This window comes from Microtus oregoni, unplaced genomic scaffold, assembly GCF_018167655.1.
Source record: "Microtus oregoni isolate MIOR12 unplaced genomic scaffold, Mior012 000028F_ref0000031, whole genome shotgun sequence".
Taxonomy (NCBI): domain Eukaryota; kingdom Metazoa; phylum Chordata; class Mammalia; order Rodentia; family Cricetidae; genus Microtus; species Microtus oregoni.
The window spans coordinates 27,654,263-27,681,154 of NW_024543087.1; the positions used below are offsets into that span (position 1 = coordinate 27,654,263).

At 47.1% G+C, this 26,892-nt stretch overlaps 1 protein-coding gene across 1 annotated transcript in view; it reads right to left on the minus strand.

Annotated features, from left to right (window-relative positions):
• The window catches only part of Gk5 (glycerol kinase 5), a 60,192-nt gene extending 50,778 nt beyond the window's left edge, over positions 1-9,414 (minus strand). The window contains exon 1 of the mRNA XM_041677632.1: positions 9,202-9,414. Within this exon, the coding sequence (XP_041533566.1) occupies positions 9,202-9,363 (162 nt within the window). The 5' untranslated portion in view covers positions 9,364-9,414. The remainder of the gene's footprint in view (positions 1-9,201) is intronic.
• Between the last annotated feature and the right edge of the window lie 17,478 nt (positions 9,415-26,892).

The window sequence follows — 26,892 nt, forward strand, 5'->3', positions numbered from 1 at the left end:
TAGAAAGACACAAACCGCCAGATGCACACGCCTTTAGTCCCAGGCAGAGGCAGGAGGATCTCTGTGAGTCTACATGTGGATTATAGGACAGCAAGAGCTACATAAGGAGGCCCTGTCTCAACAAAACCTAAAATAAGTAAATAAATAAATGAATAAATAAACAAATGAAAGAATGGAAGCAGCTGGAGCGGAGAGATGGCTTAGCAGTTAAGGACAACTGCTCGCTCTTCTACAGTGCACCTGGATTCAATTCCCAGCACCCACATGGTGGCTCACATGGATCTCCCAGTCCCCATGGGCACTGCACATACATGGTGCACAGACATATATGCAGGTAAAAGATGCATACATATAAGTTAAAAATTTTAAAATCTAAAAAAAAATCATTTAAAAATAAACAAAACCAATGTGTTCCCACTAACTGTAGATAAGCATAAGGTGCTAATAATAATAACCTAGGCACTGGTAGATTCCTCCGCAGATGAAGACACCCAAGTCCCATCCCCAGAAATCAGATAAAGGTAGAAAGAAAACTAAGATCACAAAGCTGCCCCTCTAGCATCCCACACGCATGCTGACGCATTGCGCCAACACACATACACTATGCCATGCAGGCAGGCACGACTGCGCGTGCGGGTACACACTGCAGTAATACTACTGTGAATTAAACGTAAATAAATACATAAGCCACACAACAACAGTGATGGATATGCAGAGCAGGTGGGTCTCAGCGAACTCTTAGCAAGGGTGTAAAATGGTACAACCAATGTAGAAAGGGGCTGGGTATTTTTGTTTTGTTTTGTTTGTTTTTGTTTGGGTGGTGTGGTATGGTTTGATAGGTTTTGAGACAGCATCTCACATGTAGTTCAGGCTGGACCCAAACTCTTGGCTTAGCTAAAGATGACTTTGAACTGATAATTCTCCTGCCTCAACCTTCCAAGTGTTATGTTATGTGCCCACACCTCTGGCTCAGCAATTTCTTATTAAGATAAACATTCCTTTCCAGGCATATTGGTGTCTTTAATCCTAGCACTCAGGAAGCAGGAGCTGGAGGATCTCTTTGAGGCCAGCGGTGTCTACAGAGTGACTTCTAGTCCAGCCAGGGCTACAAAGTAAGCGTGTGTCTTTGAAAAAAAAAAAAAGATAAACACTCATTTACCATATGCTCCAACATCCCCACTCCTAAATATTTACCCCAGGGAAATGAGAACGCTCCCATTGACATCTGTACATAAACATGCATAGGAAATCTATTCATAACTACCAGAAACTGAAAACAACCCAAACAGACTTCTACAGGACAATGAATGTGGATTGTATTGGATTACCATCAGAAATAAGACGGAAGGGGCTGGGTGTGAGAGTCAGTTCAGTGGAAGAACATTGGCCTCGCAAGTGCAAGGCCCTGGTTTGGTTCCCAGGACCAGAAAGAAAACAAACAAGTAACAAACCAAGAATGAACTGTGGATAGACATGGCGTGGGCGCATCTCAAAAGGCTATATTAACTGAATAAAGCTGACCTGAGATGCCTCCCTATGAGTCTATATAAGACATTTCTTTCTTCATTGTTCTTGATTTTGGTATTGCTGTTTTTAATTCCAGTAGAAAGAAATGTTTATGTAGTGTAAGTCCCAAGTCCCGGTCTCTGGCCTCCACCTTTGGAGGCCCAGTCCCTGTGCCTGCCAAGCCTTAACCCCTCCCCTGAGGAGTGTCAGGACCAGCTGGCCTCCCAGTTCCCCCTCGGGGCCACCCAAGGGCGCAGGAATCCCATAAAACCTGGTTATCTTTTGATTTGGCTTGATTGGGGTTTTTGCGTCCACACAGAGCTCGCATAAGGATAAATTCCTAACATGTAGCCGACTACGAGGGGTTGCAGAGCAACAGCCTGGTGTTGTCCTCCTGCCTCAGCCTCCATGATTAAAGCAAACACTATCATAGCCACTTTGTGTGTATGTGATATGTACGCTTGTATGCATGTGTGTATGGAGATGTCACAGTTCCTTTATCTCTTGCTATAATAAAATGCCCTGATAAAAGCCAACTGAAGGGCAACCCTTTCTCAGGACCCTGTCACACAGGAGCTGCCCTCTTTCCTTCTCTTCTGCTCTCACCTATAAAACAGCTTCGAGGGAAAAACCTTGAAGCAACTCAAGAGACAAAGGGTTTATTCTGGATACAGCTCAAGGGTAGAGTCCATCACACACATGGGGTAAGTTAAGGAGGTGGGAGCTTCAAGCAGCTGGTAACACTGTATCCGCAGTCAGGAACAGGGTAAACAATGCCCTGCTCACATTCCCCATTGTCTACAGCCCAGGTCCCCTGCCCAGCAGTTAAGATAGTCCTCCCACAAGGACTAAGCTAACCAGGATACTCCTTCATGGCCATGTCGTGTCATCGAGGGACACACTGCCAGATGATTCTAGATCCTAGATTCTGTCAGGTTGACAACATGAGCCATTCAAGAAGACCTGCAAGGTAGAGGCTCTTCCTTGGATCTGGGACTTGTCTAGGCAGCTAGTCTAGCTAGGCAGTTAGCTCCAGTGACCCTTCCTCCACCATGCAAGCATTGGGATCATGGGGGCGGGGGGGGGCTGGCTGCCAGGCTCACCCAATATTAACATGGGTGCTCGAGATCCATCCTCATGCTTGTATGGCAAGCACTTACATCCACGGAGCTATATCCCCAGTGCCACAATCACTTTCATAGATAGTCTTCAGAAGACAAAACTATATCATAGAGAAAGGGACAGGTGAGGTACTGGAGGAAGACGACAAGGTGGTGTGTAAAGGAGGTTTTAGGTTAGTCTCATAGGTATCAAAACTCATAGAACTACATACAAAAAAAAATCTCCATTTTACTTTTTAACTTTGTAGTAATTTTAAAAAAATTCAGAATGAGTTCCAGGATAGCCAGGGCTACATAGAGAAACCTTATCTCAAAAAACAAAACAAACAAACAAACAAACAAAACCATTACTTTTTGCTATTGGGTTGGGGGGGGCGCGCGCGCGCGCGCGCGCGCGCGCACACACACAAACACACACACTTAAGTGCAGGTGTGCATGTCTGTGCTTGTGTAGAGGTCAGAGGTTCAGAGGTCACTGTAAGGTGTCTTCTTCTCCCATTTACACCCTATTTTTTCAGACATGCTCTTGATCTCTACTGCTTCAGCTAGAGTGGCTGGCCACCAGGGATCTGCCTGTCTCTGCCACTGTCACTTGCTGTGACGTGAGTGCTCACACTGGCCAGAAGCAAGCACATTAGCCACTGAGCCTCAACCGAGCCCAGGTGCCTCAGCCGACAAGGACTTGCTACGTGCCTCAGGCTGGCCTTCAACTCGTGGTCATTAGCGAGGTGTGCCACTGCACCTAACCTGTTTCATTTTCATTTGCCCATTGTATTTCAGCTAACAGTTGGAAACAAAAAGCTTTAAGGGGCTAGAGAGATGGCTTAGTTGTGAAGGGCACCTGCTGCTCTTCCTGAGTAACTGAGTTCGGTTCCCAGCACCCATGTCGGCTCACAGTCATCTTTAGCTCCAACTCTACCCTCTGCAGGAACTGGCATACATGTGACATACACTCTCACACACAAACATACACACCCATAAGTAAAACTTTTTAAATAGTGTTTAAAAAAATGTTTTATGAGTCCATGGCTTAAAGTTTAACTGATGAACATAAATGTTTATCCCCAATACTTTTCAAGACTCTGCTAAAAGAAAAACAACAAAACTAGCTTAAAGATAACCAGGTGTGGGCTACACACCTGTTATCCCAGCACCAGGAGGTCTGTTTTCAGTTCCAGGGCAGTTTGGATTACAAACAGAGACCCTGCCTCAAAAAGAAGGCACCAAGCCAAGGACAAAGAGAAGAGAACCAACAGGATCAGACTAGATTTAACAAGTGAACAGAGAGTGGGTAGGTGGCAAATGCCCTGCTCAGGTTACACTGCCACTCCCGCTACCCCTTCTGCCCAGTACACTCAAAGTAAAGCCATTAGTTCCTCTAAGGCCCTGTGAGACGCGAGTCATTCAACCGCCCGTCTGTCCACAGAAATGGAGCACCCACAGGTGTGTCTCTTCTGTCCATTTTCCCCTCAGCATCTACGAGTGCCTATGACTTCATAGGCTCTGCAGAGTCAAAGGGCGTGTGTGCCAGTTACCCAAACTCTCAGAAAGCAGCCCATAGCAGAGACCAGGGATTTAGGGCTGAGCCCTGGAAACGGGAAGACACATGATTGCTGGAGGAACGTCTTTGTAAGGTTTCCTGAAGTCACTTAGTCCTGCCTCTGCTTCTCATTGCCAAGCAATGGGTACTAGGCTCGCTCTCTGGAGAAGGGGAGCTTACAAATATTACCCAGGCTACAGTGCTTCTGGGAAAGCAAGGTACTGAAAACATGAGCAGACAACCCACCAAGTACCGTTTGAAAGAACTTTCCAACACGGGAGAAGTGGTCAGGAGAAAGAAAATTGTAGAGCCGGAGGGTACCAAGGTGATGTGTGTGTGTGTGTGGGGGGGGGGGGCGTGCACTATTTTCTGTGGTGTTGCTGAGAAGCAGGTTCAATAAAATCTACTCCCTCCCACGGAGCAGTTCTACAAGGCTTTTCTTTTTTTCTTTTTTAAATTTATTTATTTATTAAGGATTCCTGCCTTGTCCTCGCAACCGCTTCCCATTTCCCTCCCCCTCCCCCAATCAAGTCCCACTCCCTCATCTGCTCAAAGAGCAATCAGGGTTCCCTGCCCTGTGGGAAGCCCAAGGACTGCCCACCTCTATCCAGGTCTAGTAAGGTGAGCATCCAAACTGCCTAGGCTCCCACAAAGCCAGTACGTGCAGTAGGATCAAAAACCCACTGCGATTGTTCTTGAATTCTCAGTATTCCTCATTGTCCGCTATGTTCAGCTAGTCCGGATTTATCCCATGCTTTTTCAGACCTAGGCCAGCTGGCCTTGGTGAGTTCCCAATAGAACATCCCCATTGTCTTAGTGTGTGGGTGCACCCCTCTAGCCATAAATGAAGGACATTGAGCTTATAATTCATGTTCCTAGAGAAGCTAAATAAGAAGGTGAATCCAAAGACAAACACATAGGCATCCTCATGAATATTAACCTTCATCAGGCGATGAAAGGAGACAGAGACAGAGACCCACATGGGAGCACCGGACAGAAATCTCAAGGTCCAAATCAGGAGCAGAAGGAGATGGAGCATGAGCAAGGAACTCTACAAGGCTTTTCTGATTGTGCTAGAATGAATGTTTCAAGGCAGCAAACGATTCCTCCCTCTAAACAACTTCCCTCGGGTGACCTTGCTTCAAGCCTCCAAATCTTTAAACCAAATGGTGGGACTTCCAGATTCCATCCCTCCTCTGCACCAATCTGGACAGCTCAAGCCATATCCATTTTCAGTTGCTATAACAAAACACCTGAGATTTTGTTTTTAGAGGTTCAGTTTTAGAGGCTGACAGTCCAAGATCACGTAGCCCACTTAGGTCAGCAAGGGCTCGTGTGGCTGCATCCTACTGCCGTGAAGGGAGACAGCCTTCTACCTGGACCACACACAAAGAAGAAATAGGCAGGCATGATGGCACACCCCTAAGATCCAGGCACTTAGGAGTCTTGGACAGGAGTATCACCAAGAGTTTGAAGTCACCGAAAGTCGGGGAGCAGGGAGCTGGGCGATGGAGGCACATGCCTTTAATTCAGGTGGATCGCTGTGAGTGTGAGGCCAGCCTGGTCTACAAAGGTACAGAGAAAATCTGTCTCAAAAAACAAAACAAAACAAAAGTGTGGGAGCAGGGAGGAAGGAGAGGAGGAGAAAGAAAAGAGGAAGAGGGAAGAAGGAGGAGGGGAAAGAAAGAGGAGGGGGAAGAAGGAGGAGGGGAAAAGAGGAGAAAGAAAAGGGGGTATGAGAAAGAGAAAAGGGAGGAAGACAAGGAAGGAGGAGAGAAAGGAGAAGGGAGGAGAGAAAGGAGGAGAAGGAAGAGACAGGAAGCAGAGAGCAGGAAGGCAGTGTTCTTGTTAAGCAGAGAAGTACCTTACTCCCCTCCAGGACAGCTCCCTGAGGATCTAATGACTCTTCCCTAGGACCCACCTCCTATAGAATCTACGGCTCCCAAAGCACCACACTGGCTGCCAAGATTCTAACACTAATCCTTAGGAGCAAACTCAAACCACGGGAATCCCTAGGAAACAGTGAAAGTTAAGAAGAAAACACCTGCTGATTAAAAGGCAGAGTCCTTTCTTCAAGCGTGACCCCGGCTTTCCAGCGCTGGAGGCCTTGATGCCGCTGTGCTGGGACCTTCTGTCGCGCTCCTCCAGCCATCATATCTTAGGGTTTTCTCAGAAGCACCATGTCCCATTGGGAGGAGCATGATGCGTTTCCCCAGTTTCCAAATCAAAGTATCAAATCTACATCTGAGGGCTGCAAATACAGACCTTTGTTCTAGTATTTAACACCAAGTATTTTTTTTTAAGTATTTTCTGTGTGTGACTAAATGCTTAAAGCTCAGAGCACGTAAGATCAGAGATCAATTTGGACAAGTCATTCCTCTCCTTCCATGTGGGTCCCAGGAATCAATCTCAAGTCATCAGACTTGGCAGCAAGTAACCTTACCCACTGATCCATCTTGATGACCCCAAGAAAGACTTAAAAAAAAAATTACAGCTGCTGGGGTTAAGGATGTAACATGCAGGACCTTGAGGGGTGAGGGTGGAGGGGAGGTTCTCCAACATCACCATAAAAAATGAAAAGAAAATATTACAGAAGTCTCCAGAAACACCTCATACAAACTGAATGCAAAAATTCATGTTTGGATTTCCATTTGAACTTAAAGATCATGGGAGCCTGTCCTGCTCACGTATTCAAGGGATGATCTCTTCTTGCTTTTTATTTCTTTTCCACATGACATGTTTGGCTGTATGAATCAACTCCTCCTACATTAAGATTTTAGTTTTTTATGAGTAATCCTTCCGTTGTATTAGAAGGGGTGTGACTTCCATTATGAAGACAGACACAGGGCTGGAGAGATGGCTCAGCGGTAAAGCTACTTTTCTAGAAGACCTGGGTTCAATTTCCAACACCCACATGGCAGCTCCCAACTGTCTGTAACTCCAGCAAAGGATATGCAGCCTCACAGATGTAGGCAAAACACCAATGCACATCAAATAAGTATTCAAAATGAGGACAGACAAATGGTATGGCTAAGTCACAGTCACATGATGGGGTAAACTGAAGTCCTAGGACTTTAAGTGCATATCATTTATTCTATCTTTATTTCATCTTGAGACAGGGTCTCACTGTGTAGCCCTGGCTGGCCTGGAATGTGCTCTGTAAACCAGGCTGGCCTTGAACTCAGAGATCTGCCTGTCTCTTCCTCCCCAATGTGCCACCACTGCCCAGTGTCTACCAACTTGTTAAATTTTATTAAAATTTGTATTTTTTGGGTGAGTGGGGGCACACTTGTGCCATGGTTTAAAATGCAGAGGTCAAAGGACAACTTGCAGGAGACAGTTCTCTTCTCTCTCAATGTCCCTCCCAGGGATCCAGTTCAGGGCATCAAGTTTAGGAGCAAAGTGTAATCATCTTTACCTGCTGAGCTGACTCCTTTATGATCCAAATGCTCATTCACTAAATAAAAAAACACTAATTAAAAATGAACTGCTTGGCCGGGCGGTGGTGGCGCACGCCTTTAATCCCAGCACTTGGGAGGCAGAGGCAGGCGGATCTCTGTGAGTTCGAGACCAGCCTGGTCTACAAGAGCTAGTTCCAGGACAGGCTCCAAAACCACAGAGAAACCCTGTCTCCAAAAACAAACAAACAAACAAAAAAAAATGAACTGCTTAAGCAAAAGTACTCTGTGACTAGAATTATAAGAAACACTAAAAAGTATCATTGTGTTTGTGATAAAGACTTACAATAACACAAGAGCTCAGTGTCTGCCTCTTACCTGTTGTTTCCCATTGGCACAGCTATGGACTAAGTGGGTGGACCATGCTCTTATCCAGTTAGCCAGAGAGGGAGCCAAGGCAGACCCAATTCCCCTAGTACAGAACCCTGAATGAAGTCTCTTCCTCAAGGCGCATGCTCAAGGCAGTCACTACTTTTACTCTATCAGTGGGTTCCTGGGAAATTGCTGAGATAAACGCATCCACAGAGTGAGAAGCAGGGTAGCACACTGAAAAAGAGTCCAGATCTGTAGAGAAGCGGTCAGATGTTTCTCGTCTTCTCTAAAATCTAAACATTAGAAAATGCTGGCATTGGCAGGGCAGTGGTGGCGCACGCACCAGGAGGCAGAGGCAGGTCAGTCTCTGAGTTCAAGGCTAGCCTGATCTACAAAGTGAGTTCCAGGACAGCCAGAACTGTTACACAGAGAAACTCTGTTTCAAAAAACCAAAAGAAGAGGAAGAGAGAAAATAATGCTGGTACTGAAAGGAGTAAATAAGAACACTATACCAAATCAACTGCATTGATCACTGTATAGAAATCAGCACTTCACTAAAAATGGGTGTTAAGGCTTTGCTAACAAAGACCAACCAATGGCTTGGCAGGCTCCTCAAGCCTGAAGAAGATATTTCTATGAATTTTCAAAGATGGAAAGAAGTACGGACAAGTCAACTTTCAAAACTTGTTCAGTATCTCCGATCTCCAGGGAAGTCAGATGGTAATCTGAGGACCTAGCACTTTCAGGAACACAAAGATGACAACCAGTAAGATGCCAAGGCAGGTAAAAGTGCTTCCAGCAAGCCTGACGGCCTGAGTCAATTCCAGGGAGAAATGGATGGCCAAGAAAGTTGTCCTCTGACCCCCAAAAGTGCACCACGGCCCACGAACACATGCAGACACACATAATAAATAAGTGTAATGAATTGTTCTTAAATGACACAACCGAAAAAAAAAAACGTAAGTTTACAGTCCATCAATATCTGAAGAACTAAAATGTGTGAAGACAATAGTTGGAAAGTCGATGGGAAAGTGCAGAAAAACCCAGGAAATCACAAACCGCCTAATGTCTACACACACACAGGCAGCCTGTCCGTGCAGCCCAGCGAGTCACCTCAGTTCCACTCAGGTAAAGCTAGAGCGATGTATCTCATGGGACAGGAAGCTAGCGACAGGCACCGGGCCACACTGGCCTGAGTCCCCAGGGGTGCAGAAGGAGCGAGGGTGCAGCCAGAGCCCCAGACCCGCCCTCCGCGCCCAGTTACCTTCTGCGCGCTGGAGCCTCGCACCCGTGTCGTCCGGTCATAGACGTGGCAGCGGATCACCGTGCTGCCCACGTCCAGCCCTAGCACGAAGCGAGAGGGCGACGAGGCCGGCGCGCTCGGCTCCTCGCGCCGCTGCTCTGCACCCGCCTGCAGCCCCGACATCACGACCCCGCGCACCGCAGCCGCCACCCGGCCGGCCAGTGCCGAGCTAAAAACGCCAGACCCGGGGCGGGGCGGAGCGCGCGCGGCGCGGCCACCACCCTCACCGCGCCCCGCCCCGCCCCTCCGCGAGATTCGGCTCCGCCCCGCCCCGCCCCTCCGCGAGATTCGGCCCCGCCCCGCCTCGCCGCGCTCCCTCGCGAGGCCCTGCTGCCCACCTCCACTCCCGCCCCCTAGCCCCGTGACGTCAGGGCCGCGCGCCGAGCGCCGCGTGTGAACCTGGCGAAGATGGCGTTGAGCGCCGTGGTTCAGCGACCTTTACTTTGAAACTCAGAGGTTCCCTTCTAGCCCAGATTACTTTTTACGAATGCCTGTTAATAAAAATCAGGTGGAGTGAAAAGTTTTGAAGTTTTTCTTTTAGGTTTATGTGTTTTGCCTGCATGTGTGTGTGTGCGATCCACGTGTGTGCCTGGTGCCCGTAGAGGGTAGAAGAGGACGTCGGACGGTTGTGAGCGGCCACGTAGGTGATAGGAACGGAACCCAGGTCTTCTGCAAGAGCAACAAGTGCTTTTAAACACTGAGCCCTGTTTCCACTCCCAAGAAAAAGCGTATTTGGCCGAAAGTAAACAAGGTTCCTCATGACATCCCTACGCAGAAAAGCTTGCATGTTTAAAACACGACGGCTAGATGTCCCTGGGATGATGTATGGCACTAAAGGGCCGCTGCCGACACAGAACGAAAGCAAGCTTTGGGTTACTTTGCGTCGCAATATCTGGCAGTGGCAGATTAGGACAATCTGGGAGCCTCAACGCCTCACTTTCTTCTGCTGCTCACCAGCTCTTCGGGGCATTTGTCAGCAAAGAGCAAATAACCTTCCAGCCTCAGGCCTCTGTGGAAAGTGGTAATACCTGCCCCGCCTGCCTCTTTGCGCAATAAAACCGGGGGCTGTAGAAAATGTCAAAGTTAGATTTCATGATGATGTTTTGTGGGGTAATTTGTCAGCTTAAAAGAATATTATCTTCTTGTTCTTATTATCTTATTGGCTTACCTGCTTTCCGCAGATTTGCCCAAATTGGGTTTGAGCTATATTTCTTGAAGCATGACCATGAGCCCCATGGTTTGGTTTTTAAAGACTAGGTTTCATGTTTTTTGGAGCCTGTCCTGGAACTCGGTCTGCTCTGTACACCACCCTGGCCTTGAACTCACAGTTTCACCTCTGCCTCCTGAGTGCTGGTATTACAGGTGTGCGCCACCACCACCCGTCAGCCCCTCTCTTTATAGTCTGTCGCTGCACAACAACACACATTTTTCCTTATGGCCTCAGCTTGCCTTACCATTGCAGACCACCTGGCAGGAGTGCGGGAGGGAGGGAGGAAGGGAGCGAGCCGGCGAGTGAGTGACTTCCCAGCGTTGTAATTGTTGGTCATGACTAATGACTAGTCCTGTGTAGTTCTGGTTCTCCTGGGAACAGAAACTGAAGCTGAACCAATACTGAAGGGAAGGGAGCCAGTGCCAGAGAGCCGCAGCTTAAGCTTGAGCTTGTCCCTCAAGGCAGTCTCACTAGGACCTTCGGCTCCCTGGGTTTATAGATATCTTAGTATGGGCCCTGGGGATCGAACTCAGGTCCTCATGCTTGGCTGGCAAGCACTTTACCTACTGAGCTATCATCCCTGAGGGGACAAGACTTTAAGGAATTTGGTAAACACAGTTGTGGGGCCTGGCAAGCCTGGAAAGGTAGGGCAGGCTGGCAAACAAGGCACATTTCTGGGCTGCTGCTTGGGAATTCCTCCTTTCCAAAGCCTGCCCTTGTTCAATTGGTGAGGCTGAGTCATGTTTTGGGAGCAATCTTCTTTACTCAGGGACACTGCCTTAAATGTCAGTCATGTCCAAAATATACCTCCCAGAGCAACATGCAATTGACTTAGCCAAGCTTGTCCATACAGTTAGCCGTCAGTTTCCCTGTCTACAACTAAGGAAAGCTCTGTCCTACAATATTAATATTTGGCCTATTTCTCACAGCAATATTTCTTGGGGTTGTTGGACTCTGGAACTTTGTGATCATTTTCCAGAGCTCAAGCATCAAAGATCCTAAAATGGGAAAATGTGGACCTTAAAAGCTGCTTAGTCTAAGGGTTTCTAAACTGGCTATAGGCTGGCCTACAACGCAGGGCGGTTCTCCTGCCTCAGCTTCATATTGGGAATATAGCAATGTGCCACCATGCCAAGCTTTTGTGTTCTGATTTCAAACAAATTTGAAACCTTGATGAATGCCATTATCTGAAGAAAATTCAGTGTTTTAGATTATCATTTATTCTTTGGTAATTTCATAAATGCACACAATGTATCTTTAAACATTTAAAACAATTTTGTCTTATGTGCATTGGAATGTCTGTAAGGGTATCAGATACCTTGGAACTGAGTTACAGACAGTTGTGAGCTGCCGTGTGGGTGCTGGGAATTGAACTCAGGTCCTCTGTGCTCTTAACTGCTGAGCCATCTCTCCAGACTCCTTTTAAACATTTTTATGTGTGTGAGTGTTTTGCTTGTATGTATATAGCATGTTCCTGGTGCCCTTGGAGGTCAAAAGAGGACATCAGAGGCCTTGGGAGTGGAGTTAGATGGTTTTCAGCTGCCATGTGGGTGCTGGGAATTGATCCAGGTCCTCTGCACAGGCAACAAGTGCTTTTAACTTCTGAGCCAAGTAACTCTCCAGCCCATACAGTTTATCTTGATCACAGCCCCCCCAGCTCTGCGTGGACACTTCTCATCATGTCACCTGTCCTCTTCCCTCTGCTCTCCCCCATCTCTCTGGGTTCAATAGTGCTGCCTGCTGGACGGTTAATTGATCTTGTGCAAGTCAGTCACCAGCAACAGGGAAGTCTTGAGTGCAAAAGCCATGCTGTGTCCAGAAGGTGGCACTTCACAGCGCTACTCCCCATCCTCCTACACTTACATTCTTTCCTCATGTCCCCAGAGCCTGGAGTGGGGTGGGGAAGCATGGTGTAGGTGTCCTCTGCAGGGCTGAGCACAATAGTCACTTCTCACTAAACTAGTTAGGAGTCTCTTGCATTAACTGTTGCTCGCTTCGTAAAGAAGCTTCCCTGACCAAGATTTATAGCAACACTCTTTTATGTGTATAAATATAAATATCTAGAAGGCAGATTGACAGCGTGAGTATTTTGCAAAACAGCAGTCATAGGTTCCCCTCTAGAGCCTCCACAGCTGTGGACTTTTGCCCAGGTTCATAATACTACACATGAATTCCCTCCTGTGAAGGAGGCCTCAGATCCAATCAGCATGTGGCTCCCTCCGTAACTTCCATGCTACCATTTTATCCTGCCTAGCAGCTTGGTGTTGGAGCATTCAGAGTTCACTGTGAGGTAATGCCATCAATGAATTTTCTCCTCTGGCAGTCTGCATAGCTCCTTCCTTCCATCACTATTAAAGCTAATCATCAGGGAGGAAGTTTTTAGGTCAGTCCAGCTTAAAGTCTCCGTGTCCTGCAGCCAAAGTGTGTTGTGTCTTTAGCAATAGTCTTACCATCTGGTTATAGCAGGCAACCAAGAGCAATGGAAGGAGCCTGTAGATCTTATATAATGACAGTTTTGGTTGGTCTTACCATCTGGTTATAGCAGGCAGCCAAGAGCAATGGAAGGAGCCTGTAGATCTTATATAATGACAGTTTTGGTTGGTTTGGTTTTCCGAGTCAGGGTGTGGTGGTTTGAATAAGAATGGACCCCTTAGTCTTGTGTATTTGAAAGCATGGTCATCAGGGCATGGCTCTACTGGAGAAGGAAGTAAGAGGTGTGATGTTGATGGAGGAAGTGTATCACTGGGGGTGGGCTTTGGGGGCTTCAAACGCTCAAGCCAGGCCCAGTGTCTCTCTCTTCCTGCTGCCTGTGGATCCGGATGTAGAGCTCTCAGCTACTTCCCCAGCACTATGTCCTGCATACCACCATGCTACCGGCCATGATGATAATAGACTAATCTCTGAAGCTGTAAACTGGACCCAATTAAATGCTTTATTCTGTAAGAGTTTCGTGGTCATGGTATCTGTTCACAGCAATAAGACACTAAGACACAGGTTCTCATATAATTCATGCAAGTCTTGAACTGACTAAGTTGCCAGGGGTCACTTTGTACTCTTAATCCTCCAACCTGTGGCTCCCAAGTGTTGGCATTACTGGCAGGCATCACCTGTGCACAGCTACAAGTAAATTTTGCACACAAATTCAGATATTGATTGTCAGGGAACCTAAACCTGCAGGGCTCATTAAAAATCCCCCACTGCCCTAAGAGGGCGGACTGCTACCTGAAAAGGCCTGGAGAAATAAAAGATCCTGTGTTTCTCCCAGGTTCTTCATTCGCAAACAACATTTCTCAACCTGCTTCTCCCATAGGGGAAAGAGTGCCTGCGGCAATGGGGCTTAAAGGTTTCTAAATGCCCTTTGCTAGTGGGGCGGGTCAGTCCACTGTCTGGCCTTAACTTACATCTGACCTGGTTACACCTCAGATTTTAGGCTTGGCTGTTCTCCCAGCTCTTTCCCCACCGTTATCACTTCTTATGCTTTATCCTCTTACCACAGGCTCAAAATTAGGACCCGTGTACCTGCCTCCCACTCACCGAAGGAACTTGGACACACTTCCCAGGGCTAAATCAGGAGATCACCATTTCTTCATATCCTACAGAGAAATGGACAGTACTTCAGATCTGAGCCCAGAGGTCTTGATGGCCTTCTTTCAAAGATACTTGTCACTGTCCCTCCTTTATTGGCCTCTGCTTTCTCAGGACCAAGGGATTTCTTGATACACAAGGCAAAGCAAACTGGCCCGTTGCTGCCCCACTCCTCCCAGAACTTCAGGGCCAGCACACATTCCTTCTTCCAAGCCCGCCCCTGCATGTACCAGTGCCAGGCCTTCTCAGTACTCTTGTCTAAGGTGAAGAGTGATGTTCTAATGATTTCACTGAGGATTTCAGCTACACAGGGTTTAGAGTTCATTACTGCTTGTAGGCAATGAATTCCTTAAGGGAAGGCTCTGGGTCTCAGTCTTTTTCTATTTTTATTTTATTTATTTTTTGCTTCTGAGGCACAGAGAGGATTCAGTGACTAAATGAAACATCCGACCAGTGTCTATGTCCTCAGACTTCCTCTTCTGCTTGACACAGGCCGCTGAGCCCTTCCCATCTTTTTTTTTTTTTTTTTTTTTTTTTTTTTTTTTGGTTTTTCGAGACAGGGTTTCTCTGTGGTTTTGAAGCCTGTCCTGGAACTAGCTCTTGTAGACCAGGCTAGTCTCGAACTCACAGAGATCCGCCTGCCTCTGCCTCCTGAGTGCTGGGATTAAAGGCGTGCACCACCACCGCCCGGCTTTTTTTTTGGATTTTTCGAAACAGGGTTTCTCTGTAGCTTTTGGTTCCTGTCCTGGAACTAGCTCTTGTAGACCAGGCTGGCCTCGAACTCACAGAGATCCGCCTGCCTCTGCCTCCCGAGTGCTGGGATTAAAGGCGTGTGCCACCACCACCCGGCCCATCTCCATGTTTTAATGGGGGCCACACAGCCGCAGGCACACACTTGGCCAACTTGCCTAAGAAGCCTGAGCCCACAGAAGACTAAGTACTTGAATGTCAGACAACTGTCTTGAAGCTCAGGCAGCAGGTCCCTTACCTCCCGCTGAGGCCTAGAAAAGAGTCCTAAAAATAATTCAAAACCTGTGCTTTCCAGCATTTACAAGATGGGTATTTGGATAAGTTGTTTTCTGAGAGAAGGCTTCTCAAATTGTACAAGTTTGGGTCCCACAAACCTTCATCCTTTCCTCCCTTATTTAGTTCTTAGACATCCCTGCTTCCCAAGCCTGAACTCCCTCTGCTGCACTGTGGGGTGATGCTCCACAGTCTGCCATGCGCCCTCCAGAGGAGCAGAACCCACTCCTCGCCATCAGAAGCCCCTCTGCACTAACCCCAGCAGAAGCTGAGCCTATCTGCCCTGGCTTCAGGGTGGGCGACTCCACGAGCAGGAGAGTCCCTGAAGTGAGCCCCTGCCCAGTCCTCTCCTCCGGTCCACTGAAGTTCATCCCCTCTCCCTGCAGCAATGAAGTCAGAAGAAATTAAAATGAAGAACCTCAAACTTGCAGCCTGGGGATTTTTTGAGATCTAGAACCAAAAGAATCAAAATCAAAAGGAGTATTAGAATTTTGTTTGTTTGTTTGTTTCGAGTCAGGGTTTCTCTGTAGCTTTGGAGCCTGTCCTGGAACTTGCTCTTATAGACCAGGCTGGTCTCGAACTTACAGCGATCTGCCTGCCTCTGCCTCCCAAGTGCTGGGATTAAAGGTGTGTGCCACCACGGCCTGGCTGAGTATTAGAAATTTTAAGATGAGATAATGCCAAAAAACTCACACTAGAGAAAGTGACTTTGTAAATCAAATAAAATAGGAGAAACTTGGTTCCATGGTTTTTGGTAACCAAGGCTGAGAACTTGCCATGTTGTTCCCGTAGGAGAAAGGACGTATGGACTCAAGGTGCCCTTTGCTCGTGGATAGCAGGTCAGCCTGCTTGCTAGCCTCTTCCTTTCTCTCCTCCTCTATTTCTTCTTCTTCTTCTTCTTCTTCTTCTTCTTCTTCTTCTTCTTCTTCTTCTTCCTCTTCTTCTTCCTCCTCCTCCTCTTTTTTGTTTTTTGTGACAGTGCCTGACTGTGTACTTCAGCCTAACCTCAGACTCACACCCCACTTGCTTCAGCCTCCTGAGAGCAAGGGTTACAGGTGTTGACCTTGACCTAGAGGCCACTGCTTCACCACTGAAGGCTTTAACCTTCATCTAGCCTGGGTACTGCTTCTCAGCTTCCAGACGTGGCTTCTGTCCTGCCTCTTTCCTCACGCTGTCACCTCTTATACTCTAGCCTCTTTCAGCAGACCCAGGGTGACAGCTCCGTGTACCAAACTTCCACAGTGCTCCAGACTTGTGGACAGAGTCCCTGGCACTGGCTCAGACAGACAGTTCCAGCACTGCAATGGAGCTCCCTGTGTGAATCTGCAAGTCCCCCAGAACCCAGCAGTGACCCATCGCTTTACCCCTGTAGGGAAATCCACCCTCCCCACACAGTGGCACGGCCCCTAAGTGATGGGAGCAGGATTTCTCCCTGCTCAGTAATTCTTTGGGCATCCTGAAACCTCCTCTTTTTCCAGAGGTAAGATTAGGGCTTGGCCTGACACCAGATAGGATTGTATAAAAGCCAACAGTGGCACTGGCTTTGTATCTAAAGCCAGCGTCTCAGCCTTGAGGGACACTTGAATGGCCACAAGCTTTCAGCCTGACCGAACCCTGGCCAACCCTGTGGAAATTATGGTCTTCTTTTAGTTGAGCTTTGGGGAGACTTCAAAAGGGTCACCATCTGATCCAAGGAAAACCAAAGTCACGGGGGCACACCTGGGCACACCTGTCCCTTGTATCTGCCCATCTCCAGGGCCCTGAGAAGCATTCAGGGTCAGAAACATGAGCAGGTTCATTCCTCAGCTCTCCAGTTCTTCCCTCCTGAAGTGTATTTAGTGATAGGAAATCCTTTCGTCGACTGACTTATCCATATCAAGTCGTGGGAAGGAAGAAGCCACATAATGAACTGGTTTCTGAAGCTTATGACCCCCAGGGGCCGGTACCTCATCACAAAGACCTTTGCTTGAGAGAAGCACCTGCCTCTTGCTGTCCTTGTTAATATTCAGGCGTCTGCACTGGCCTGCCCTTAGGGTCCTGACAGGAGTGTTAGTATTCAGGCATAGTCCCTGTTGCCTTCTACTTGCTGTGTTGCCAAGCATGACCTTGAACTCCTGGCTTTCCTGATCCCCTCAAGTGTTACGGCTCTAGGCATGGCCCACCACACTACCACAGCGGCAGCATGCCTCCTCTTGTGTTCTAATTTACTTATTTCCTGAGAGAGAGGCATGCACATACCTCTCTACCTCACCTACCTACATGTGTGGAGGTCAAGGAAGACCTGCTGGGAATTGGTTCTCTCGTCCCACTATGTGGGCCTCAGTGGTTGAATTCAGGTTGGCTTTGTCGGCAAACACCTTTCCCTATCGAACCATCTCTCCAGCCAAATACTGTCTTTTTTTTTTTTTTTGGTTTTTCGAGACAGGGTTTCTCTGTAGCTTTGGAGCCTGTCCTGGCACTAGCTCTTGTAGACCAGGCTGGTCTCGAACTCACAGAGATCCGCCTGCCTCTGCCTCCTGAGTGCTGGGATTAAAGGCTGCACCACCACCGCCTGGCTAATCTTCTTAAACGCGGAATAGTAATGAGAATTTTAGAATTATGCTTGGGAAACAACAAAATCACCAACACAAAACCTAAAAACATGAAAACCATAGCTATAATGGTGGAAGGGAACACTTGATTACAGCGTGGGAGCCAAAGCCAAAATGAGGGCAAACATTTGGGAGGCTCAAGTTCACCATTCCTCACGGAGCCACAGAGCCACAGCAGAGCCACAGAGCCCAGGAACCACTCCAAGGAGTTTCAGAACAAAACGCTGCCCTGTGAGCTGATTTAGGTTCTAAACAATCGAAGGTGGTGCACTCGTTCCTCAACCTGGACTCTGAGAACAATAAGGCTGCTGTGTCTGATATTTATTTATTTTCTTTTGGTTTATCTGAGACAGAGCTTTTGTTTTGTTTCTTTTTGTTTTGTTTTGTTTTTGAGACAGGGTTTTTCTGTGTTGCCTTGGCTGTCCTGGAACTCACTCTGTAGATCAGGCTGGCCTTGAACTCAGAGATTTGCCTGCCTCTGCCTCCCAAGTGCTGAGGTTAAAGGCATACGCCACCACTACCTGTACCTGACTTCAGGCTGGCTTTGAACTCACAGAGATCTACCTGTCTCTACCTCCTGAGTGTTGGGAATGTGGGTGTGTGAGCTATTACACCTGCTGAATGATGTTTTGTTTCTTAACATTTGTAAATTCTATAATCCTCACTTAAAAATCTTCCTTTTTCAGATGAATCCCCTCAAGTTGTGTTCCTTAAGCCCAATCTGCTAACATGGTGGTCTGAATGAGACCGGCTCCCACAGGCTCATAGGCTTGAATACTTGGTTCCAGTTGGTGGAACTGTTTAGGAAGGATTAGGAGGTGTGACCTTGTTGGAGGAGCTGTGTCACTTGGGGGGTGGAGCTTTGAGGTTTCCAAAGCCCACACCACCCTCTCTGAGCCTCGCGTGTGTGGATCAGATGTGAGCTCTCGTTACTGCTCGAGCACCATATCTACCTCCTGCTGTGCTCCCACTCTTTCTAGCACAATGTCAAAAACACTGAAAATTTGGGGGCACTGGGTTGCTTTTCCTTTTTGTCTTTTGAGTTTTGGATATTTCAGAATTTATTTCACCAGATGTTCAGTGGTAGAAAGTCCTTAGCATAATGCCCTGGTTTTGATCTTGGGAAGGCCTTGCAGTGCACATGTGTAGACTTCTGTGTTAGACTATAGGTCAGGTTGATAGTAATGTTACTAAACACCCTGACTCAAAGACTAGACTGTTGGTCAGGCTGATAGTAATGTTACTAAACACCCTGACTCAAAGACTAGACTGTTGGTCCGGCTGATAGTAATGTTACTAAACACCCTGACTCAAAGACTAGACTGGTCAGGCTGATAGTAATGTTACTAAACACCCTGACTCAAAGCAGCTTGTGAGGAAGAGTTTATTTCATCTCACAGCTTAGAAGTCAGTTCTTTATCATCCAGGGAATTCAGGGCTGGAACCTGGAGGCAGGAACTGAAGCAGAGGCCATGGGGGAACACTGCTTACTGGGTTGTTCGTCTTGCCTTAAACACCCAGAACACCAGCCCCGGGACTAGTACCAGTCACAGTAGACTGGAACCCTCCAACATGAACCATAAATCAAGAGGAGACAGCCATGAAAATAATCAGTTAACAACAGAGCCTCTTATGCTTGAATGTGCCTTTTAATGTCTGGTAGACCAGGGCCCATGAGTGGATCTAAAGCAGACAAGAAACAAAGGGCCGTGTGAGCCTCATTCTCTGTAAACGTCCACCGCTCTGCCGTCACCTGCCTCCTGCTCCTTCCACCTCCCACCGTAACTTAGAACAGTGACTCTCAGGGGCCTGTAGGCTGCTGTAAGTTTTCTGGATCGAGTAGTTACTGGGCTCTGTCTCCAGTGTTCATGTGGCCCATGTGGAACTATCCAGCCCCGAATCATGAAATAAAGGCATAATTTTACATCTTTTACCTATATGGATGTTTTGCAATGTCTCATGTAAGCCCAGGTTAGCTTCTGGTTCAAACCTAATTTATAGCCAATAATGATCTTGAACTTCTGATCCCCCCACCCAGATGGCTCTAGCTTGTGTCAAGTTGGCAGAAAACTGAGCAGTTAGCAGAGGTGCCTAGCAGGTACACTGTGGAGGGCTGTTCCCCAGACCCCTGCTGGGGTAGGGTTAGCTGCCGCCTACCTTGCCCCATGCTAGCCAGAGCTCTCCTTCTCAGGGTGTGGTGCTAGCAGGAGCGTGGAGTCCTTCGCGGTGTCTGTCAGTGACTTGGGTCAGGTGTTGTCAGTGACATCTCCTGATCCACGGTTCCTGCTGTGACTTCTGTTATTAGCCAGTGTCTTGAGATACTCCGCGTCACATAAATGCACTGTCACTTCATCAAACTTCCACCCAGTGACTTTAACATCCACTCACGACTCTTGGCCTCACCAGTGAGGACAGCTGCCGGGTGGTGAGGTTTCATTCCATTCTTCCTGCTCCACCTGGTAGCTGCCCTTCTGTATCAAAGAAAGCGCCCCCACGTTCCACCTGTCTCTCTACATTATATCCTCTCGGATTACCAAGACCCTCGGGTCACAACTCATGGTGTCCTTATTCTGATACTAATGCACGTGCTGCTTTGACCCTTTTGTTTTCTCTATGACATTTTTATTTTATAAGTATTCCTTAATCTGGAAACATCTCCATTCCTCTACCTGAATCCTGAGAGCAGCCATTTCTTCAGGAAACCTTTGAGAAGAAAAGAGAGGAAGTAAAGAAGGGGGAAGGTAGGAAGGGAGGCAGGCAGGGAGGGAGGAAGAGAGGGAGGAAGGAAGAAGGGAGAAGGGAAAGAAGGAAGGAAGGAGTGAGAAAGGAAGGAAGGAGGGAGTAAGGAAGGAAGGAAAAAGGAAGAAAGAAAGGAAAGAGGGAGGGAAGGGATAAGGAGAGAGGGCATTGGTTCTCTCTGTCATCTGGGTTCAAGGGTCAGACCCAAGTCATCACACCAGGCTGTGAGCGCCCTTACTTGCTGAGCCATCCCTCTGGACCCATTTAAAGATTTTAGTTTTATTAGTGTGTCTGTCTGTGTAAGTGGATGCCATGTGTGTTTGGATGTGTGCAGAGGTCACAAAAGGGAGTTGGAGCTAGAGTTACAGGAAGCTGTGATCCTTCTGACACGGGTGCTGGGCACCGAACCCGGGTCCTCTAGAAAAGCAGCAAGTACTCTTAACCCTTCGCCATGTCTCCGGCCCAACCTGTTTCTAAAGTCACAGTTTATACTGATATTTCTGGTTTTGACTCCTTGAACGAAAGTCTAAGCTTTTCTTTTCCCGTGTATCTGTAACTCCCTCCTTTGCCAATGAGAGGTCTCGCTCCTGTGATTCAGGTGTATTTGCTAATTCAATTGATCTTAGAATACAAACAGATAACTTTCACAACTGCTGCTCCGTGTTTGTCTACTAGTTAGGGGGTCAATGCTTATCTTCACTGAGGGCAGAGGGCCAAATTTCTCTGCAGTTCTCTCCCACTGACAAGGTGGTTGCTTTATTCATTTGAAATATGACTTACCACGAGCTGTTTAGCTCAGTCGGTTAGAGCCCGGTGCTGAAATATGATTTAGGCAGTTACGTAGGTGGTATATATCAGTAATGTCATCGCTTGAGAGGCTGAGGCCAGAGGATCAGTGCAGCTATGAGAGCTGCTGGTCCATGTAGCAAGGTCTAGGCCGGCTAAGGCTTCATAAGAGACCCTACCAAAAAAGAAATCAAAATCAAAGCAAAAAAAAAAGAATTTTAGATTTCTTTCTGCTTGTATTTCATCTTAGGCTTGTTGGTTTCATCCACTTTCATAATATGTAAACATTTACATCTTTTAGAAAAAGCATAATTACATTCAAAGGTGTGCTCAGAGAGTACTGTTCTTCCTGTTCTTCCCTCACCATCCCCATTGCCCCGGGCAATCTCTCTCCTACTCATTCCTTTCTCTTCTTCCCTTCCTTTTTTTTTCTTTCTTAAAAGCTACATCTTCAGCCTATCATAAACTATATTTGCGATGTTTTCTCTTATTTATTTATTAATTTTCTGTGACAGGGTCCCTCTATGCAGCCCTGGCTGTCCTGGAACTCACTATGTAGACCAGGTTAGCCTTGAATTCACAGAGCCCTGCTTGCTTCTGCCTCCTACTGCTACATTTGTTTGTTTATTTATTTATTTATTTTTCCTGTGTGTGTGTGTGTATGTGTGTGTGTATTGTATGTATGTGTGTATATATGTATGTGTGTGTATGTGTGTGTGTGTTCCACATTGTGATGTGAAAGTTAGAGGCAACCTGCAGATGCTGGTTCTCTTCTTACACTACATGGGTCCCAGGAATTGAACTCAGGTCACCTGCTGAGACTACTCATTGGCCATTGTGGTAGTTTGAATGTAATTGGCCACCACAAGCCCATAGAGAGTGGTACTATTAGGTGTAGCTTTGTTGGAGTAGGTATGGCCTTGTTGGAGGAAGTGTGTCACTGTGGGGGTGGGTTTCTGGGTTTCCTATGCTCAAGAAACTGCCCAGTGTCTCAGTCAATCTCCTGTTGCCTGCAAGACGTAGGATTCTCAGCTCTTCCTCCAGCACCATGTCTGCCTGCGTGCTGCCATGCTCCCCACCATGATGTTATATAATGAGCTGAACCTCTGAAACTGTACGTGAGCTCTCTAAATTTAATATTTTCTTTCAGTGAGTTGCTGTGGTCATGGTGTCTCTTCACAGCAATAAAAACCCTAAGACAGAAGTTGGTACGATGGACTGGGTATTGCTATAGTAGGCTTGACCGTGCTTTTGTTTGGAGTGATATGGACTTTGGGAGTTTGGGTCAGGAAAGCAGCTTATTGGGTCATCCTAGTAGGAGCGTGGAAGACAGCGATGCTGAGTGTGATCTGATGAACTGTGGAACCTGACTCTAGAGGTTTCAGAGAAGAATTTTAATATGTGACTTAGACATCATTCTTGTGGTATTTTGGTAAAGAAAGTGGCTTTTTGCCCATGTCTGAACTGTCTGCCTGAGGCTAATGTGAAGAGTTTTAGATTAAGTCTATTGGCAGAAGAAATCTCCAAACAGTCTCGTATGGACTCTGTTGTGTGGATATTAGTGGCAACTCTAATAAAGATTTATAGTGAAAAGGAGTAAACCTAGCAGGGTAAATCACAAAATATAAATTTTGAGGAGAAAAGGAGTTCTAAAAAGTGGAATGGAGCTAAATCCTGTGTTCCAGGAGATAAACAGATTAAGAAATGGAATAAAGGGTGTGGAGACCTCAGGCCAAGATCCCACCCAGCTAGGTTTCCAATCTGTGGAAAGAAACTAAAGAAAATCTCAGAGTCGGCTGTGGTGGGACACACCTTTAATCCCAGCCCTGGGAAGGCAGAGGCTGGTGGATCTTTGAGTTAGGGGCCAGCCTGGTCTACATCCCCAGCCTGGTCTACATCCCCAGCCTGGTCTACATCCCCAGCTCAATTTCTATCTGTTCTTGTTTCTGATGACTTTGCATCATTCTTCCATTGAGTGTTTTTTTCTTTGCTTCACTTGTTTAGTTATTTTGAGCACAATAACTGCAAAGTTTCTCACATTTTTCCCCCTCTGGTGCTCAGGGTGTAAATGTTTCCAGTTGATAGCTCTCACCCTCTGCACAATGTTTCTTTCTGTTTTGACATTTTTGTTGGATTTGTGTGTCTGTGGTGTCTGTGTGTGTCTGTGTGAGTCTATGTGTGTCTTTATGAATCTGTGTGTGTCTGTGTGAGTCTGTGTGTGTCTGTGTGAGTCTGTGTGTGTCTGTATCTGTGTGAGTCTGTGTGTGTCTGTGTGTGTCTGTGTGTGTCTGTGTGTGTCTCACAGAACTTGTGTAAAGATACGGAGACTATCTAGAAAAGAGCCTATTGGCTCTCTCCTTTCACTATGCTGTTTCCAGGGATCAGCTCAGGCCCCTGGGCCGAGCTGCCACTGCTTTCCTCTCTGAGCCCTTTCTCTGGCCTGGTTTCATCATGTTTTGTTTACACTGTGAAATTCTCTTTCCTGGGGTTCTCCATAGCAATTAGTCATATAACCATCTATGTACAAATTTCTGTTTCCTCCTCAAGGATTCCCCAGCTTCAGGGGAGTTTCTGTGTTGACTTCTCAGCTGAAGGGTCTCACCAGAGTGAGTGTTTAAATTCAGACCCTGTACTGGTTGGTGGGGAACCCAGGGCCCAGCAGTCCCTAAGCATCTGTGACAGCTGTGGCTACACTGGGTCAGCTTCCTGCACTTCTATCTAGTCAGCTACCAAGGAGACAAGTCCCAACAGACTTGGGCCTGGCAGGAAGTGTCAGATGCCTGTCACATTCATTGCAGTTGTTCCTGAGGACTGCACTGGGCATAGATGCCAGGCACAGATGTTGGGCACAGAGGCTGGGCACAGATACTGGGCATAGAGGCTGGGCACAGAGGCTGGACACAGATGCTGGGCACAGAGGCTGGGCATAGATGCCAGGCACAGAGGCTGGGCACAGATGCTGGGCACAGAGGCTGGTGCAATAGCCGAGAAACACTGAGCCTAGAAAGCTCATGTTGCTTAGTCTAGCCTCAACTTCTCCACTGACATGATCCCCCTGCCTCAGTCTCTTAAGAACTAGAACTACAAATACCTGTCTGACAAAGCCAAAATCTGGTCCTTTGGGTTGTGAGCCTAACTAGTCTTTGAGCTATCTCTCTAGCCCCAAACCCAAATTTCTCAAAGAAGTTGCTGGCAAAAGTATCTTATCTTTGCCTGGAGGAAGATGTTACCTTGTTTCTCATTGAGAAACATGCGTCCTCTCACCCAGATGGGAACTGCGCCTCTGACTTCCTGGGCTATCTGCTGAACAAGTATACTTATAAAGAAAGTCTGAGGTAAAAACCATTGGAAGGCCTGGGGGAGCACCCCAGAAAATTGTCTCCAGTAGGGAGATGACATTTTCCATTCACACCTTCAGCTGGCCACTCGGGGCCTCAGAACGTGTCTTTCTTGATATCATGCAAGGGTGTGTGTGTAAACCACTGTCTTCTAGTTGCCTGTGTGTGTGTGTTTGTTTGTGTGTGTGTGTGTGTGTATGTGTGTTTAATTTTTCTTTACCCCTTTAAATTTTTTTTTATTACATTTATTTCTTTATTCTGCCTGTCTCTGTGTTTGTATGCAAGGCCGAAATTACACCATGGTGCGCATGTGGACGTCAGAGCACAGCTCTTAGATGTCAGTTCTCGCCTTCCATCTTGTGAGTCCCAGGAATCAAGCTTGTGGCACCAGACTTGGTGGCAACGGTCTTTACCCACTGAGCCACCCTAGCCGGCTCCTGGTTGCTGTTTTTAAACGTTAACCAACCTCTCTTTCTCCTCCTCCCTTTCTCCCTCCCCTTTCCTCCCTCCCTTCCTTTTAATATGGTTTTCCTGACAGATTTGATTATTCTTGCTGTGATCTCATGCCCTTTCAAAGACATCTGTCACTATATCAGCTTGAACCCTAGTAAGCTTGTATAGCCAATGCTGTCCTTGGAGAGAGACCCTCTTGAGGCTGGGGACTCAGCCCACCATCATCGTATCACCATCGTCAGCCACAGCTGTGGTGGAGATCAGGAAGGAAGGAACACACTAAGTTTAAACCATTTTACAGCCATTCCTCTTTCAGACCTATCCAGCAAGCTCTTAGTTGACCTGGGGTTTGGGGCCCTGGCTCAGTGGTAGCACACTCGCCTCGCATGGGCAAAGCCCACGGTTCAGTCCTCGGCACTAAAATTAAACAAGACAAAGGAGTGGGTGCCCAGATTGGCTTTTTTATAAGCCACATTTGGGTTCATCAGATAACTTAAGTAGATCATCTTGAACTTTTCCCAGGCCGATTATCAAGCGTTAAATGAAGTCCGTGTGCTCTGATTACCGAGCTTGCATGTTGCAGTAAGACAGAAGTCCCTCCCTGCATCTCTAGTTTCTTATCTCAGAAGCGGCTCATCATGTACCCTTCCCTTAAGGCGCAAGCCGGACATTGTGGCTCATTCCTGTAATCCCCGCAGTAAACCTGAATGACTACTGTGAGGTTAAGACTCAGACTCCAAAATGAGACACTGGGTTTCGTCCATTCATTTTATAGATCTCTTAAAAAACAAAACGAAACTGGGCACTGGTGGGATGGCTCAGAGGGTAACGGTGCTGCCGAGGCCGGCAACCTGGGGTCAATTGCTGGACTCTGTGTGGTGGAAGGAGAGAACTGGGAGCCCCAAGTTATCCTCAGAACTCCACACCCCCCACCCCAAGATACATCGGGAAATGTAATTAATAGCTGACAAAGGCTGTGGATGCAGAGTTGCCTAGCATGCGTGAGGCACTGGGTGTGAGCCCCAGCCCCAGCCCTGCAAGACAGCACACACCTGTAATCTCAGAATTTAGGAACTGGAGGCGGGACAGTCAGAAGTGCAGGGTTATTCTTAGCCATGTAGTAAGCTTGAGGCCAGACCCCTAGGGATGTGTGGGACTCTGTCCAAGAGAGAAAACTGTGAGGGTGAAGCATGTGATGAGACCTTGTCTCGTAACTGACTTAGTGTGATGTACCTATTAAAATTTTCCCACTTAGACAAATGAATTCCTGGCTGGGCCAAATCCATTGGTGTTTGCTGAGGTAGTTTCCATGCTCCTCTGGTCCTTGGGCATTTACAAATTTGGAATACACATGACTCATTAAGCCTTTATCTAATGTTCATTTTGGTTTTCCATGGTTGTTGATATAGTTGCCGATGTAGCTAGAGAAACTGTCTAGCTAGGAGTTATGCCCTCCTCATCTATTAAAAAAGTTGCTACAATTGGGTTCTTTGTGGTTTAGTTGACTTTTAACAAATTATTTTGAAAGATGAATAGGATTTAATTGAGGAGGTACACTGTGTCCCCATTGTATTTAACATCTCCCATGACAAGGGCTTAGCTCTGGTGACCGGATTTGAAGACTTAAATTTCAGTTTAACCTGATGCCTTGTAATCAGAGCATCCAGTTCTCTCTCTCATTTAAAAAAAAAAAATCTGTCAGCCGGGCGGTGGTGGCGCACGCCTTTAATCCCAGCACTCGGGAGGCAGAGGCAGGCGGATCTCTGTGAGTTCGAGGCCAGCCTGGTCTACAAGAGCTAGTTCCAGATCAGGAACCAAAAGCTACGGAGAAACCCTGTCTCGAAAAATCAAAAAAAAAAAAATCATTATTTTCTTTAGAGAATGTGTGCCTTTTATGTTTGTTTTTTCAATAAAATGGTCTTTTGCA